Raw genomic sequence first — 18,455 nt, 5'->3', positions numbered from 1 at the left:
AAGGGGAGAAAGAAGGTAGAGAAGAAGGAGTGGGGATGCAGTAAAAGGGGAAATGGGCGAGCAACACCAAAAGTCATGTGCATGTATTTATTTCATTAAAAGTATCTTATATATAAGAATGTAAAAAGAATGTATGTTAATATCTGATAAATATCACAGTATATGTATGGGGGAGAGTTTGGAAAAATAAAAAAAAAATTAAAAAAAAAATTCATGTTTATTGCATTGATTATACTACCTAACCATATCATTCTCTGCCATCCACCTTAGCTTTTGCCTTTAATTTTTCCCAGCATCAGTGAGTCTTCTCTTCTCTTCTCTTCTCTTCTCTTCTCTTCTCTTCTCTTCTCTTCTCTTCTCTTCTCTTCTCTTCCCTTCCCTTCCCTTCCCTTCCCTTCCCTTCCCTTCTCGGTCAAAGTATTTGACCTTCAGCTTCAGTATCTGTCCTTCAAAAAGAGCAGTTAGGTTGGTTTCTTTAGGATTGATCGATTTGATCTCCTTGCAGTTCAAGGAACTCTCTAGAGCAGGGGTGTCAAACTGCCGGCCTGCAGGCCAGTTGCATCATATGGAGGCCATGCCCACCCCAGCTCCGGCAATGCAAAAAAAATTGCAACACGTTGCGTCACATGACATCATGTGACACAGCGAGTTTGACACCCATGCTCTAGAGCAGGGGTGTCAAACTGCTGGCCCGCGGGCCAGTTTCATCGTACCGGAGCCGCGCCCACCCCATTGCCGGCAATGGCAAAAAAGCTCCGATACGTCACGCAACGTCATGTGACGTCGCGAGTTTGACATGCCTGCTCTAGAGCCTTCTCCAACATCCCAATTCAAAAGCCTCAATTTGGCACTCAGCCTTCCTTATGGTCCAACTCTCACAGTCATACATTAGTACTGAAAAAAACCATAGCTTTGATTATACAGACTTTTATCGGCAAAGTGATGTATCTGTTTTTTAATATGCTATCTAGAACCAAGTGTCTTTTAATTTCATGGCAGTGATCATCTGCAGTGATCTGGGAGCCCAAGAAAATAAAATCTGTCACTGCTTCTATTTCTTCCCCCTTCTATTTGCCAGGAAGTGATGGGACCAAATGCCATGATCTTAGTTTTGTTTTTTGTTTTTTTAATGTTGAATTTCAAGCCAACACAATGCAAAATCACTTTCATAAGATTGAGATATTTCCATTCCTCATAGTGTAACCTTATCCTAGAAATGTGAGAACAGAGAACGATGCTAAATTAAACAAAATGCAAGAATATTGGAGTCATTACCATATTTCTTCTTATAGAGCACTGTTTCTCACCCTTGGCAATTTCTAGAGTTTGAAGTTCTTAAAGTTGCTGAGGCTGTAAAACAGTGTTGTAGAGTTAAAAATGGAATAAGAAGTGATGGGACAAGAAGAAAATTGTAAAATATTGCAGACTACAGTAGTCTTTTACTATACTGTTTCAAAATATAATAACAACACAGAAAATATGAAGAACTCACAAATTTAGAATGAAGTAGATTTGGTAGAATGAAGTAGATGCTTCACATGACCAGGTATTGGAGGTTAAAACTGAAATATTAGGCTAGTGGAATAATGGAACACTTTCCAAAGCCATGGTTGAAATAACATTTCATTGGAGAATGTTTTTGTTCAGCCCTAGTAAAGAAACAATCTCAGAGGCTTCCAGGAGAGATATTGTGAATCTGGAGTTGATGATTGTGGCAAAGAACAAGGAATCGGTGAATAGATTAATTCCTTGGAACCACTCTGGATAAGGAGAAGATGGGAGATTACCCATATACACTCCAGATAGCTGGTCCTCACAATGGGCAATGGTTTTCCATGGATTTAAGTGCTGGGAGATGATAGCATTGGCCTTCTTGCTTACAACTGCAACAGAGGGACTTCCGGTGGTGATGTGGTGGCGATGTTGAGGCGTTGTAGAGGAAAGAGTACAGTCTCCGTCCTCCAACTCTGATTCTTTCACGATTGAGGGCCCTTCGGGGGCGCAGAGAGCCTGGAGAGCCACGCGAGATAAAGGGGGAAGCCTTGGGGGTAGCGAGGTGAAAGGCGATCACCCGCTACAATGAAAGGAAACCCCTTAAACCCGGCGTGAAAGTGTCTGCTATTGCGAGATGGCAGACTCGAGGCCATGACAGGTCACATATGATGCGGAAGCAAGGATCTATTTAACAGACTGTGTCATTTGAAGTGAGTAAAAATATCCCAAAATAGCAATAGAAGAGAAGAGCCTAAAAAGATTTACATGTCCGTGAGTTTTGGTGTGAGAAGGAAGCTCAATTTGCGAGGGAATCCTCAAAGTAAGCGGCGACCCAGCGGGAAGAGCTATGAGTCAGCAAATTAAAATAACTAAAGGATTAACAGGAGGGAGACAAAGAACTTTGTGGCAAATGGTTTAAGAGGAGAGGATTAACACACGGGGAAGGAAGCAGCTGGGAGAAGATCGGTACGACGGGCGATAGACAGTGGAAGTCGGAGAGAAACTGGTGGTCTAGGAGAGCAGTGAGAGAAGCAGGGAAATGGAGAAGGAGCAGCACGTAGCAGAAGATTGGAGAAAGTGGAGACGGTGGAGAAAGGCAGAGAGGGATCGGGACGTAGAGACGAGGAAGTTGTCAACTGCAACAGAGACTTTTTAAAGAACACCAAGTTCAGAAATGTCACTTTCTCATCAATCTTTTAATGACTCTTAAGCTATTAGAGATGGTCAGAGTTAGTATGAAAACATTGGGTGAGTGTGCCTTTAATCCTAAATCAAAGAAATATTTTAAGCTTTAAATCTGAAGTAAACAGAAAATAGCTAAATAAGCTCTTGTTCCTAAATAGTTATACTTTCTAACAGAGAGGCAACAACTGCAACAGAGACTTTTTAAAGAACACCAAGTTCAGAAATGTCACTTTCTCATCAATCTTTTAATGACTCTTAAGCTATTAGAGATGGTCAGAGTTAGTATGAAAACATTGGGTGAGTGTGCCTTTAATCCTAAATCAAAGAAATCTTTTAAGCTTTAAATCTGAAGTAAACAGAAAATAGCTAAATAAACTCTTGTTCCTAAATAGTTATACTTTCTAAGTGTTCTGATAAAATTGATAATTGAATATTGAAATAAGAGGTGCCATTAAAACACAAGCACCTATATATACTATTGCAGTTCAATCTCTGTCCCTAACACATTTGATTGTGGCAGAGCAAGAGGTAAAGCTTGCTTCACAACACTTATTTTGCCTCTCTTGTCCCTTCTGTAGACACCCATAACATCATCTGAATTCAGGATAAAGGATACATCTAGACAACACATTTAACTGTAAACAAATCACAGGTTGACCTCTTTCTAGTCACAAATGCTGGGAAGGAGAAAACAGTTAAGAGAAGACAAGTTATAGTTAAGTATGGGATGTTTATATTTATTATGTGCAATGGGTAAACCTAATTATGCTTTCACGGCTTTCATTTGAAGGAAGAAAAAAATATAAAGGTACAGAAAGTTCCATGAATATTCAGCTATCTAGAAATCAAAACAGATATAATGATCATAAAATAAGACCTCTGGTATTAAAGTAAGCAATGAGTAATAGAAGGGACTTGATGACCACATAAAACATAATATCTGTACTATTTTTTATCATAATATTTTATTAGTTTTCTAGTTTTACAATTAAGTATTTAAAAAGCAACATAATGACTGGGTTAATCAATAGTTCAGTAACATTCATAAATCTTTAGTATAAATCTCAAGTTACAACATCAGATATTTCCTCTCTTTTTCCCTTAATATCTATTATCTCATATTAGGCTAATGCAGTTCTTATTGTTATCAACTAAGTAAAAACATCTTTGTTACAGTTATCAGTAATTTTTAGCTTATACATATCCTACTAGTGTTTGCATTTGCATCTGTACTATTTTTATAAGACATATAGAATATAGTTATCTAATAGTTGAGATTAAGGAATATGAGGAAGAATTTAACCCTCTTTCCTTACTGAGCAAATTTGCCCACTGTCTCTCACCTTCGTATCATTCATTCCCATGCTTACTACTTGCATTATGAAGATGCTGTCCCGCATTGTCAATACTTTCTGAGGCAAATAGATTTGGTAGAAAAAGATTTTTACTTGGAGGTTTATAGCCCTGACCTCCATATGGCCCCTGTTTGCATTTGAGTTAACGTGTATACATCTTTTTTTTTCCTTCAGAATTGCTATGTTTGGGGAGAAATTCAAAGTGTGATTTTCATAAATTTCCTTAATGTGGCAACTGAAGAGTGTTTCTGTCTTGTGCTATTGTACAATTGCCTACTATAGACTTATTATAAAAAGTCTGAGTTTTATAAAACACTATTGTAGGGGAAAAAACCTATTGTGCACCCAGTTCTAGAATTTTTTATCCTGGATGCCAGACACTTGGTGTCAAATGAACTGGAAGAGATGCACAATTATTCTTACATCACTGTGGCAATTTTTGGGGTCCCTCATGAGCCATCTAGAGAGCAATCAGATTCTTAAAGATATGCTCATCTCATATTTTCATATGAAAAAATGTCAACAGACTAGAATTTTAGACAAAATTTGGCTAAAGCGGGGTTTGTAGAAGAGCAAAGGGAAAATAAAGGGAAGATATGACTGTAAAAGTATATTCCCTTAGACTTTTTTGAATCTTTAAAAAAATTATTCTAACTGCCTTAAAAAGCTTTCTTAAAGTCTTTCAGGGATTTTAAGGAGGGAAAAAAATGAAACATTGTACAATCCACCGAAATGGAATCAGTTGGTATATTATATATAAAAATTTCAGGAAATCATATAGATATACATGCATTTAATAACAACAACAACAACAACAACAACAATAATAATAATAATAATAATAGTTGGAAGGGACCTTGGAGGTCATCTAGTCCAACCCCCTGCTCAGGCAGGAAACCCTATACCATTTCAGACAAATGGCTGTCTAGTCTCTTCTTTAAAACTTCCACTGTTGGAACATTCACCACTTCTGGAGGCAGGTTGTTCCACTGGTTAATTGTTCTAACTGTCAGGAAGTTTCTCCTTAGTTCTAGGTTGCTTCTCTCCTTGATTAGTTTCCATCCGTTACTTCTTGTCCTGCCTTCAAGCACTTTGGAGAATAACTTGACTCCCTCTTCTTTGTGGCAGCCTCTGAGATATTGGAACATTGCTATCATGTCCCCCCTCATCCTTCTCTTCATTAAACTAGACATACCCAATTCCAGGAATTGTTCCTTATATGTTTTAGCCTCCAGTCCCCTAATCATCTTTGTTGCTCTTCTCTGTACTCTTTCTAGAGTCTCAATATCTTTTTTACATTGTGGTGATCAAAACTGGATGCAGTATTCCAAGTGTGGCCTTACCAAGGCATTGTAAAGTGGTATTAATGAAATTTAAAGTAATGTAAAATGGTATTGTAAAGTGGTATTAAGAAAATTTAAAGTAATGTAAAATGGTATTGTAAATTGGTATTAAGGAAATTACTTGCAGAATTTGTAGAAAAATCTATATTCAGAAGAAAACTATGTATGCTACAATGCTTACATTCAAAGGTACATATTTTAAGAAAGTTGCACAGAGTAGTTTATATGTAAGGGAAAGAATCAGAAGTATCATCTCTCATTTAATACACTGATTTTCAGTAGTTTTCCAAGTTAATGATTCCCACAATGGATGAATGGCTGTAGAAGTTGATGGAGTCAGCAGAGAAGGCTAAACTGACTGCTTTGATTAAAGACAAAAACACAACTACTTTTGTTTCTATTTGGAAGCCACTTCTGGAGCTACTTTGTGCTCAAGGTGGAAAAAAACTATTAGATAGGTTTGTTGTTATAGAAATGGCTAGTGTACATTATTATGTAAAAGTAAAAAGTTGAGGTTTGATGTTATTATCTTATTCTACTGCACCAAAGGGAGCAGCCAATGCCTTTTCTTTCTTTTTTTTCCAGTTTTCCTATACTTTTCCCTTCCCTTTCCCCTCCCCTATCTTTCCTACTATATTCTTTTGTGTTTTAGTATCTTATAGTATTAATACATAAATAAATTATAAAAAAATAAAAAATAAGTGTTACTTCTCATTTAATATACTGATTTTCAGTAGTTTTCCAAGTTACTGTTCTGCCTTATACATTATGTAAGGATATGGTTTATAAGCATTCCTCTTCCAATGCTAGAATGTTCCAGATCAAGATGGGGGAAGGAGTGCATTTGGTTGCATATGAAAATATGAATATGAGTGGAATGGTAACCTGGTGAAATGGAGTGAATCATTCCTGGATACAAGCTTTATAGTAAAGACAGGAAAGACCTCATGGGAAAGAGGTTGCTGTTCATGTCAAGGAAAATATAAAATCTAACATGATAGAAACATTGGAAGACCAGATTCCTCTAAAAAAAATCACTATGTATGACTAGTAATATCTGGCCACAAATGTAAGATCTAAGGATATGCTCTTGCCTTCCTGATAAAAATATGGAGAGCAAACTTGAGATTTTGAAAGAAATCAAGGAGACATGCAAAATAAAACTTTGTAATAGTTTACAATAGCTGATGACAACCGTGATTTCCAATCCGCAAGAAAAATAAACATTGACTATGCTGTTACGTTTAGCATACAAGCAAATAGGAAACTGACACAAGGGGTCCTTGGTGCTCTCTAAGCTTGGTGCTCTTTAAGCTTGCAGATGTTTCATTACCCAAACTAGGTAATATCAACAGTGTTGGTATGGAGTGGGTTTTTTTTTTCCAGCACTGATGATCTTATCTAATTTGGATAATGAAACATCTGCAAGAAAACATTCAAGCTAAAAGAATACCAAGGACCTCTCATTTCAATCCTGAGTGCAAATAGTCTCCCCTATTCTGGTTTAACACAGTCACATTTGAATATAAGTGGAGGAACTTCTAAAATATAAGGGAACTTATATAAAAGAAATTGAAAGTTAATAGGCTAAATCTCATGGTGGCTGATGATCATTTAAAATCAAAGTAAGTGAAAGTCAGGTAAAATTTATTCCATAGTGAATCAATAAGGTTAAAGAGTTATCAGGGATAAGATGAACAAAAATTGTGAGTCATCTACTAATTGCATAAACAAATAATACTAGAATAAGCACATCCTATGGACAGAAAGATTCTTCCTTAATGCACAACACATATTTCAGGATCCAACCCAGTGAAAGAGAAAACAAAAACTGTTTGAGGGAAGAAAGGCAACCTTTGTATGAAAGTCCATGACCATACTGCAAAAATAGCTTCTGTCCCTGTTTCTCACAACATTTGAGCTGTTTGTTTTTTAATTTTTAATAATACTTTTGAGACTTTTATTTTATGCTAATTTAAGCTGCTTTCTGCAATCTCCAAATAGCTTTAGTTTGAACATAAGCCTTAATAAAGTGGCATTTATAATCTTATGGAAACCCCCACCCTCACACTGGTGATGTTATGTTGTTGGATAATGAAACATCTGCAAACAAACAATCAAGCTCAGAGAGCACCAACAACTCCAAAGTCTTAGAAATGTTTGTAATCTAAAATCTGATCTCTCAATATTGACCTTACTTTGCATAGCAATAGTAAGAAGCAACCACAATAACAATAAAGATGGGATTTTTCTTTCTATAGCTGTGTTGATCTTTTGCTGGATGTATTCCAGTACAGAATGAAGAATCATCTGTCAGAGGTGCTTCAATGTAGATTCGTGCAATGAGCAGGAGGTTATGCTTGATTATATAAAAGACAGTTTCAAACTCTGTAAAATTATAGAGCACTATCCATGTTTCAGAGTAAAATAAAAATGAATATTAAAAAAATCTCTTATTTCATTGTCCTTAAAAGGGAATCCCAAAATACATTTTAATTTTGATGGGCCCAGAGAAAAGAAAGTTAAAGGATCATTTCAGAAACATTTTGGCTGCTTCTTTTTCCTTAAAGAGTATATTTGAAAAGAGGTCCATTTAGTTAAAGCTGTATTCATTTTAAACATACCCTGGACCTCTTTTTACCTTTTAAAAGATGCTTTTGTTTCACCATTCTTCAAGACTGAATGTTCTGTATGGCACTGTGATGTAAATGAGGAAATTTAGGGACTTTTAAAGAACACTTTTTTGCTATAATTACTTTATAAAGACATATCTCTCTGTAACACAACATTTTGTATTTCTGATGCGATTGGTCATACTGTAAATAAGAATGCATCTGGTTCTTTTTGTCTTTATGTCTTAATCCGCTTTGTCACTTAAGAGGTCAAGCCACCAAAAGATTTAAAGCATTGTGGCTTTCTTTCATCAGAACATATTCTAAACTCCTTTCTCTGATGATGCTGATAGATTTGTATTTTATTGCTTCTTCATATTGGAGAATATAAGATGATTGAAAACAGCAGCTGCTCTTACACTATACTCCTCTAAATGTTGTGTTTGTCTGTGTGTGTTTGTTCTCTACTAAATGAATGAAACCTGTGAATAATACTTGTTCTGACATCATCTCTTACTCAAATTTACCCTAGAAATAAATGTAGTTTTGCCACAGGGCATAGTTTTATCTAGGGATCTCAGTCAATCTTTCTCACTCCTGCTTTCATCTTGCCTAGATACAAATGGGTACAATGGTTTAGATCCAGGTAAATGTGTGTACAGTTAATTAAAGTCTCATAATTCTCTTAACAGCCATTGTAGAGCTCCACACTTGCTGAATTTTCCTCCACCAGTTTTCAAGATTCTTTTCTCCTTAGACTCTGATAAAACAATTCACCTTATAAGGAGGAACAAGTAGGAAGATTGGAGCAAAGGGGAAAGATGGCCCTTTATGCAAATATTTGTTTTGATGCAAAAGTGCTATTGCTAAGTGCTGTTGCTATAACATTCTGGAGGTTGTTGACAAATTGAGAAACATTTCCCCAATTCAGATGCTATCAGATGCTATTCATCTGAAACTTCTTATGGAATTGTAAGTATATGAAACGTAGCTCCTCTAAAAAAAGTACAGGATTTGATCCTTTGAGAAGTCTCTGTGCTGAAGTTTTTGGGAGGAAGTTCAGTGGGGACTCATAAAATTACAATCTGAACTTTTAACTTTCAACTTGCAAACTTGGTCCAGATAGATTTGCAATAGATGTGATTAAAAATAAACTTAATTTGTTATTTGGTTACCTACAGAGCTTCCATTCGGGTTTTAAAGAGACAATTCAATATTTAATTATATACATTCACTTTTTAAAATTATATCTAGGGGATGCATCTTCCTATTGCCATCTTCAGTTCCACAGGAGTACAAATCAATTTAACTATGAACACTTTCCTAAGCTGACATTTTCTGTCACTGATTGATTTATTAAATACAAAATGTATCTTCAAGTTTCTCAAACTAAACATATATCATTATAATTGCTAATGTTGTTGTTTTTCCTAATTATTGCTCTCTATATAAATTACAAGTTAGTATAATGATTAAATGTACAATTAATATTTCACTTGTCTGCTATGCTTATTTTTTTTCTTATATTGCCTTTAATTCATTTTTCAGACAGAAATAAAATAGGAGTGTATGAGGATAATAAAATTATCTAATTATTCATCTTGATTGGTAGAAAAGAGATTGTTAACACATTTTGTAAGCTTATTAACTTCTGTTTATTTTCCTCTAATACCTGTAAGATATGGTTTGTTTTATTTAGTATTCATTTGTCATGGAGTAACATTGCATTTTTAAACAATCTTGCATTTAGGAAGTTAATAGATTCAAACTTCTTCAGTTTTAACCAGAATGCTAGATTGTGTGCTTATAAATGAGCTGTCTAAGGCTGTCTTGCTTATTCAGGATGCATCTTTAGAATAGCTACTTTAAGGTCCATTCATAGTTTGCATAAACATAGTTTGATTTGGATCACTGAAGGACCATTACATACTATATTAAATTTACAAGAATGGATTGAAACATACCGTTTGACCAGTTTGATACTATCTTGTTTCTATATATTAGTGGACTGGCATGGAACTAATTCACAAGTTGCTAAACTTCTTACCTCTTTGGTAACTTTGGAATGTGTTTAAGGAAAGAATTAGTTGCTAATACAAGGAGGAAATGATTACATAACAAATTATACGATAACTATTGATTTTAAGGGTCATATTTGCAAATGCTGAAATTGATCCATTTCTTTTGAAATGCAGTCCTAAATCTAGTAGGACTGGTAAGCAGAATGAAGTTCTGAGCTAAAAGTTTAGGATTTGTTGCTTTTTTTAAAAGATTGGATAATTCAGAGATATTTCTTGTTTCTCTTTTTCCCTTCTAGGGCCTTCAAATCATCACAGTCAGTCAACTCTGAGACCACCTCTTCCACCACCTCACAATCATACTCTATCCCATCACCATTCTTCTGCCAACTCCCTCAACAGGAATTCCTTAACAAATCGGCGGAACCAGATCCATGCGCCAGCTCCTGCACCAAATGATTTAGCCACCACTCCTGAATCTGTTCAGTTACAGGATAGCTGGGTGCTGAATAGCAACGTGCCTCTTGAGACCAGGTAGACAAATGTTGATATTTGCAGAATGATTTTAATAGCATTCTATTTTTTTAAAAAAAGAATGGCTTTCTTAAGTCATTCACAAAACTAGTTTGTTGAGATTTCTAGAGAGGAGAAACCATTCTTTGGACAGCATGCTCCAAGTTGTTTTTGTATTACTTACTAATTTATTTGATTTCTATAGAGACCTACCTCACATAAATTATTCTTGATAGCTTACAATAAAATAGATTTAAAAAAAAACCCTAAAATTGTATGTTAAGATATTTAATATAAAATAAAAACACATAGCAGTTGAGTTTCATAAATATCTCTCAATAAAGCCAAGTGACAGACTTTATTACGCTCCTGGGTTCCAGGCCCGGTCACACAACCAAGTTTTTAGGGCCTTGCAAAGGGCCAGCAGGGTCAGGACTAACTTAATCTCAGGTGAAATTAATTCCATAGCATGAAATTAATTCCACAACAGAAAATACCCTCTTCCTATAGCCATGTTATATTTAATTATGTCTAGCCCTTCATGAAGGGCCAGGTGCTAAGGATCTGGATGTTAATATCTAATGATTTCAATAAAAGAATTTTAAGCAAACTCATTATCACCAAGAGGTCTTTGCAAGGACATTCACCTTGTTTGAAGCAAACTGATAAAATAGCCTACCCTGATAAATAATAATGCTACACAAAAGCAATATAATGTAATGTAACCGAAACCCTAATTTTAATCTGTAGATTTATTTAATGAATATTGATCAGCTCAACTTATTCTTGTTGGATACATATGTATTTGTCAGACATATTTTGCATACCTAACAAATAAAATTCATGTCACATATTCTACTCCAAAGCACAGGAAGGTGTTACAAGGGTATACTGACTAAGTGTTACTAATACATTATTTATTACTTCAGAAAGAGCCAAATGCATAGTCTAATTTGAAAGTAAATATTTTGGAAAGCTGAAAAAACAATCACTGATTCAAGACAGACCAAAGTATAATTTTCATTTATACTTCAGCCAATATGCAGTCTTATTTAAATCCCCCTTGTAGACTGTCAATTTGATTCCTGCAGGGCAAATGCTAATGACTCAAAAAGTTCGGTGTTTGTTGACTGTGACAGAAGGAGAAAAAACCTTTTTAAAGATTATTTTAAAATACTGTTAATAATTTTTGCGTTTTGCTACTTCTTAAATTTCAGAGTACGTTTATAAATGCATCAAATATATGGGTGCATTACAATACAAAAATCCAAAAAGATTTGTATTGTAGTACCTCTACATTTTTTTGTGGAATGAGTTTGTAAATGCAGACTAAAAATTCCTAGACAGTTGCTAACTTCTCTTATCACTCCTTCTAGCTCTCTTGTGTTCATCTGTGTTGCCTTCTCACATTCCTAGTAATACATTTTTGTTTTCCAATAGCTGTCCGTACATATCCTAGATCCTAGGGTAAATTTGTTTATTAGACTGCCATATATGAGGTTTTACATGATGCCTTCAAAAATCATGGCAGTCTAATTTTTATTTGACATCATTTTCATTGTGTGAAAATATGGTCTGAACAAGCTAGAATAATAAATATGGCTTCTGATGTAACAAAAAAAAGTCTGCACTTGACACATTAAAGTCTATATGTATTGTAAGAAAGAAGGAAGTCTATGATGCAGCATGAATAGACTTACAATACTTACAACCTACATAGATTTGGCATGTCTAAGGCAAGAATCAAAGTATCAGGCAACCTGAAGCTACTAAGTTCTCCATTCCTATCTGCGTGATTCAGGTTTTTTTAGCATGATCATTCTGAGGCCCATCCAGTGATGATAGACCAGTGGTTCTCAACCTTTTTAATGCCGCGACCCCCAACCGGTTGTAAGTCGAGGACTAAACCGGTCGTAAGTCGAGGACTAAACCGGTCGTAAGTCAAGGACTACCCAACTGGTCGTAAGTCAAGGACTTTCCTGCCCGGGAGCGCTGCACATGCATGGTTCCACCCCCTGCGCCGGCCGAGGCGTAGCTGGCAAGCGGCAGAGACGGAGCAGGCCAACCACCAGCTGGCCCAGCTCAAGGGAGGTAAGGCACCCACCGGAAAAGGGGAAAAAAATGGCGGACAGCCTTGCTTGGCGACCCCCGTGAAATGGTCGATCGACCCCAAATGGGGTTGTGACCCATAGGTTGAGAACCGCTGTGATAGACCAACAGCATAGGCTTCTCTTTGTCTCTCCAAATTGGGATAGAACTCTGAAGCCACACCCTGACATACATGGAGATCCCCTTTTGGAAAGTAAGGCAGAACAATCTACTGTATACAGTATATGGACATAATATATATTACAGAGTATAAGCATTGGCATTTTTATGAGGGGGAGCAAACCCACATCACTCGTGGGCTAAAATATCTTCTTAGCCCTGTAATTAGTGCCCACTTAAATATGTAACCATTAAGATTCAGAAAAACAATTGGAAAAGCTGAGGATGGAGGTGACTAAAGTCATTTATAAGCTTTTTGACCAGACAAGAGGGGGAACATGCATGCCTTTTTAATTATGTCCCAAAGGTGCTTTTTCAGGAGACAACTGGACTTTATTGTTTGTTTTTTTAAATGTTTTGCTTCCCATCCAAGAAGCTTCTTCAGTTCTGACTGGATGTTGGGGAATGGAAGGATTTATATTCCTTGCCGACAGCTGGTCATTTGCATTTTTTTTAGAGAGTCATTGAGGCCAGTTGGAGGTTTATCTGTATCCTCAGGGTCACCTGAGTAGTGCAATTGTGTGTGGAGCCTTCTTGGCTACAGGATGTTTTCGGCCCTGTGTCCCTTCACTGTTGTAGATAGGTGCAGGCTGATGGGGATGAGTCTTTGTTCTCTGCATCTCAAACTGAAGTGCAAATGGTTCCTGTAGTCTGCAATGTTTTCTGGAAATCCGTTCATACTCCCGCACCATTCGAGGGGTGTTCATCCCATAGTGCATAGCTAAATGTCTATGGAGATTCTCAGTCATCCAGGTCATGGTTGTCCCAAAAGTGCTTTTTTCAGGAGGCAACTGGACTTTCTTGTTTTTCTTTGAAAACTTTTTAATTGTGTTTTCTGTTGGCTCCACCTCCAAAACCAAAACATTACAGATTATGCCACTTCCAAAACAGAACATTACAGATGATCCCAGAATTAGGGCCTACAGCACTACTGGAAGAGATAATCTGGATCTCTTTAATCCATATGGTAACACGAATAGTTCCCATCTACAAAATGGGGGGAAAAAGGACCCAGGAAATTACAGACCTATCAGCCTGACCTCAATACCTGGGAAGATTCTGGAAAAGATAATCAAACAATGAATCAGTGAACACCTACAGGTAAACAAAGTCATTACTAAAAGCCAACACGGGTTTGTCAAAAACAGATCATGCCAGACAAATCTTATTGCATTCTTTGACCAAGTGACAAAATTAGTGGACCAGGGGAATGCTGTGGATATAATTTACTTGGACTTCAGTAAGGCATTTGACAAAGTAGACCACAACCTACTACTTGATAAGATAGAAAAATGCGGGTTAGACAGCATCACCACCAGATGGATCCGTAGCTGGCTGACTGGCCGTACTCAGCATGTGGTCCTCAATGGAACCGCATCTACATGGAGGGAAGTGTGTAGTGGGGTGCCCCAAGGCTCTGTTCTGGGCCCAGTGCTCTTCAACATCTTCATCAACGATCTGGACGAGGCGATAGATGGGGAACTCATCAAATTTGCAGACGACACCAAGCTGGCAGGAATAGCCAACACTCCAGAAGACAGGCTTAGGATACAGGAGGATCTGGACAGACTTGAACACTGGGCGCTATCTAACACAATGAAATTCAATGGTGAAAAAAATAAGGTTCTACATTTAGGCAAGAAAAAACAAATGTACAGGTATAGTAAAGGGGGTACCTTGCTCAATAGTAGTAACTGTGAGAGGGAGCTCGGAGTCCTAGTGGACAATCATTTAAATATGAGCCAGCAGTGTGCTGCAGCTGCCAAAAAAGCCAACACAGTGCTAGGCTGCCTTAACAGAGGGATAGAATCAAGATCATGTGAAATATTTTTTTTTATATAAAATTTTTATTAATTTTTCAAATTAAACAACAAATAATACAAATATGATGCATTTACTTAAAACATAAACAAAAAAGACAATCCTACTCAATACATTTTCGGAGACGCTCGGCAGACCCCGCCTTGCATCCACCCTCATTCACTTTCCTCTTCCTTCCTCCCCCTAAACCCACAACCTCTCCTCTTTCCTCCGTTCCCCCTCTCTACATCCCATCTCCCTTCTTAACAAGATCATGTGAAATATTAATACCACTTTACAATGCCTTGGTAAGGCCACACTTGGAATACTGCATCCAGTTTTGGTCACCACGATGTAAAAAAGATGTTGAGACTCTAGAAAGTGTACAGAGAAGAGCAACAAAGATGATTAGGGGACTGGAGGCTAAAACATATAAGGAACGGTTGCTGGAATTGGGTATGTTTAGTTTAATGAAGAGAAGGACGAGGGGGGACATAATAGCAGTGTTCCAATATCTCAGGGGCTGCCACAAAGAAGAGGGAGTCAAGCTATTTTCCAAAGCGCCTGAAGGCAGGACAAGAAGCAACGGGTGAAAACTAACTAAAGAGAGAAGCAACCTAGAACTAAGGAGAAACTTCCTGATAGTTAGAACAATCAACTAGTGGAACAACCTGCCTCCAGAAGCAGTGAATGCTCCAACACTGGAAGTTTTTAAGAAGAAACTGGACAGCCATTTGTCCAAAATGGTATAGGGTTTCCTGCCTGAGCAGGGGGTTGGACTAGATGACCTCCAAGGTCCCTTCCAACTTTACCATTATTATTATTAAATAGTGTTCCAGGTCAACAGTTGATCACAAGAGATATGTGGACAGTGCCAAATCTAAACAAAACACCAAATGGCAATGTGTAGAGTGGAATTTGTTCCATGTGTAAATGCTAAGAAAAATAAATAAAATATTTATGTAGTCAGCTTCACCTTGCTGTGGGTGGGTGCGTTGGTCTTTGACCAGGTTTTGTTCAGGGTGCATCTGATGAATATTATGGACAAATTAGTAAATCTGCCACTAGGTGCTGTGACTTATACTAGAAAAAAATGTCAAAAAGTTTAATCATAACTTCTCATTATTTTCTTTCACTCCTGATATGTATATACCTAACACCATAGATAAACATTTAAGAATATTGATTTGGCGAATAAAAGAAATCAAAATGAGAACATAGGTACCTGCCTATACAGAATTTACTTATAGTCTAAGCTAGTGTTATCAACACTGGTTTGTACTCTTCCAAAGCTTTCAGTTCATTTTTTTTCTAGTTTTCCCACTCAGAAATGTTGAATATTAAATATGTATCCTGTTACTTTTAGAACTTCAGGTGATTTTATCTTCATCACTCCAGTGCTGTTGAGTAGATTTGAGACTGGTTCATGAAGACCTTTAAAGTTGAGAATAGGATTCAAAAGAGAGTGAAAGCAAAATGAAAATAGAAGGGGGGAAAAAGATTTATAGTAACAGAACATCAGCTCTGCTACATAATTTTCCTGAGCATATTTCTTTGACTCAAGAAGGTTGTAAGAGATAAGAATGTTTTGGCCAGTAGCCCAGACCTTGTTCATTGCTGCTGCCAAATTTGTTGAAAATAAGTCGGCGATGATATGTTGCTTAATCTTGGATAGTATGGTGAATCTAGCATTTATTGCTGAGAATTGCATTGATGAAAATACTGATTTGTTTGGAGACACTGAATCTTTGAACTTTCTCATTTCCTAAACTAGATGGCAAAAGGCTATAAAGCACTTAGCTATTTCAGAATTGTATGGATTTTTACTTATGTATAGGCACAGACTAGCTGTCTCTAAGATTTGGTATGAAACTGAGGTTTAAGTTAACATGTTTTCCTTAAAGCATGTTCTTGAATTTTCCTTGATAACTACAGAATCTTTGAAGTTTTTAAATATTTAGGTGTAAAGGTCTAAAGGTATAATTTTGCTCAGAAATAAATTTAACTTCTTAGTCAGCCTTTAATCCCAAATTAAAAGAATTACAGGTGGAATAAGAAATCAGTGGCAGAATTTATGTGGGAAGGATTGAAATAGCCTTTCTTTAATTAAAAAAAAAGTAGTAGCTTTATTATATAAAGCTGCACCTTTTATACACTTATTATTTATTTTATTTATTTATTCATTCATTCATTTATCAAATTTAAAAACTGTCCATCTCTCTCACAGATGGACATTGGGCAGTATGCTCATAAAATATTAAAACTTAAAAAAGTGAAAAAGTGAAAGTGAATTAAAAGATGGAGGAGAGCTTTAGGCCAGGAGGCTGGGGGCCTGCTTCACCTCCCAGAGAGGGGGAGAATATTCCAGGGCAGGGGCAATTGCAGAGAAGACTCTCTGCCTCGACCCCTCCAGCTGGAATTGTTTAACAGACGGTGTCCGTAACATATCCCTTCCTGGGATATGTAAGGGGACAATGAAGGAAAGGAGAAAATGAATTTATTCACTGCTGCTTTCTTAACAGGCAGCAAAAGGAAGTTCTTCCTGTATTGTAATGATGCTGTGCATACACTATAATCTTGGTTCAAAAAGTATTGATACTCATGCCTTTGCCAAATAAAAAAATTGCCTTTTGATGTGGATCCTTATTTATCTTTCAGTTCTTCCTTTCTCTCTCCGCCCATACTTCCTGAATTGGTCACTTACTCATATCTGCTGAATGGCAAATGTCCATCCTTTCTTTTTTCAAAGTTTGAAATGAAATTGGATATAAATAGAATGATCACTTTTATGAAAATAGCAGAACTCTTTCTCACAGAACAATAAATTTAATAACAAGCAAACAAACATAGGTAAGAAAACACTTTCACTGTTTTGTTCAGGTTTTTTGAACGTCATCCCAGACAGATTTTTCCTCCCATTTTTTTTAAGAATAATTTTTAAAAAAAGATATACCTCTTTAGCAAATGTCATTAAACTTTAAGAAATTTAACCTTTGTTTTCTATGAATCACTAAACTTATATTAGCCAATTATTGATCCATAATTCCTCTCCTATTTTGGGGACAATTTTAATCTATATGTTTTTATCAGAGAAGCAGAGAAACAACTGAACCCTTTCATCTGAAATTTTGCTTTATGGCTTTAACTTATTGAATTGACATTCTGTTCCCAGCTGACCATAATGTTTCACGTTGCACTGCACTTTAATTTAGCAGTTTCTTTAGCTTTCCTTGAAATGTGGCAGCTTATTAATCTCAATACTGGGGCTTCTTCACATATACAACCTACTTACAAAATATGCTGCCCATTTATTACAAAAAAGACTTTTCTATTTTGATTATGTTCTGCACATCTTTTCTCCCCTTGTTAACAAAGAATAATGCAATTGTACAGTATGTAACCTCTCCCCGGATATTTAGAGTTAGAAGTTTTAAACTCTTCAGTGTTATCTTAGTAATGAGATATGTACTTCCCCCTAGGTAATGCAAAATGATAACATAAGCAAACAGGATTTCTCAACCACCATGTATTTTGTTTTGATTTTTGCATATCCTTTGCGACTTTGTTAGAATTACTTGGAAAAATAAAATTTGTTCTTATGGGAGAGAAGGGGGGCAGAGGTCGACTCCTAGGCCCCTAACTTGTGGGGTGCCTCAGGGGTCGGTCCTCTCAGGGGTCGGTCCTCTCCCCCCTTTTGTTCAATATTTATGTAAAGCCGCTGGGGGAGATCATTCGTGGCTTTGGGGTGGATTTCCATCAGTACGCTGATGATACGCAGCTGTACATTTCCACCCCAGGCCACCCCAACGATGCCCTTGACGTGATGGCCCGTTGCCTGGAGGCCGTACGGGTCTGGATGGGGAGGAA

The 18,455-nt window shown here is 36.7% G+C and overlaps 1 protein-coding gene across 1 annotated transcript in view; it reads left to right on the top strand.

Annotated features, from left to right (window-relative positions):
• TENM2 (teneurin transmembrane protein 2) overlaps positions 1–18,455 on the top strand; it is a gene marked incomplete at its 5' end in the record, with an annotated part of 346,728 nt that overhangs the window by 75,943 nt on the left and 252,330 nt on the right. The window contains one exon of the mRNA XM_015819334.1: positions 10,307–10,541. Within this exon, the coding sequence (XP_015674820.1) occupies positions 10,307–10,541 (235 nt within the window). The remainder of the gene's footprint in view (positions 1–10,306; positions 10,542–18,455) is intronic.

Source organism: Protobothrops mucrosquamatus, unplaced genomic scaffold (genome assembly GCF_001527695.2).
Source record: "Protobothrops mucrosquamatus isolate PMUCROS unplaced genomic scaffold, P.Mucros_1.0 scaffold898, whole genome shotgun sequence".
Taxonomy (NCBI): domain Eukaryota; kingdom Metazoa; phylum Chordata; class Lepidosauria; order Squamata; family Viperidae; genus Protobothrops; species Protobothrops mucrosquamatus.
Note: the sequence above shows the minus strand (reverse complement) of the source record. Positions and strands in the feature narration are given on the sequence as shown.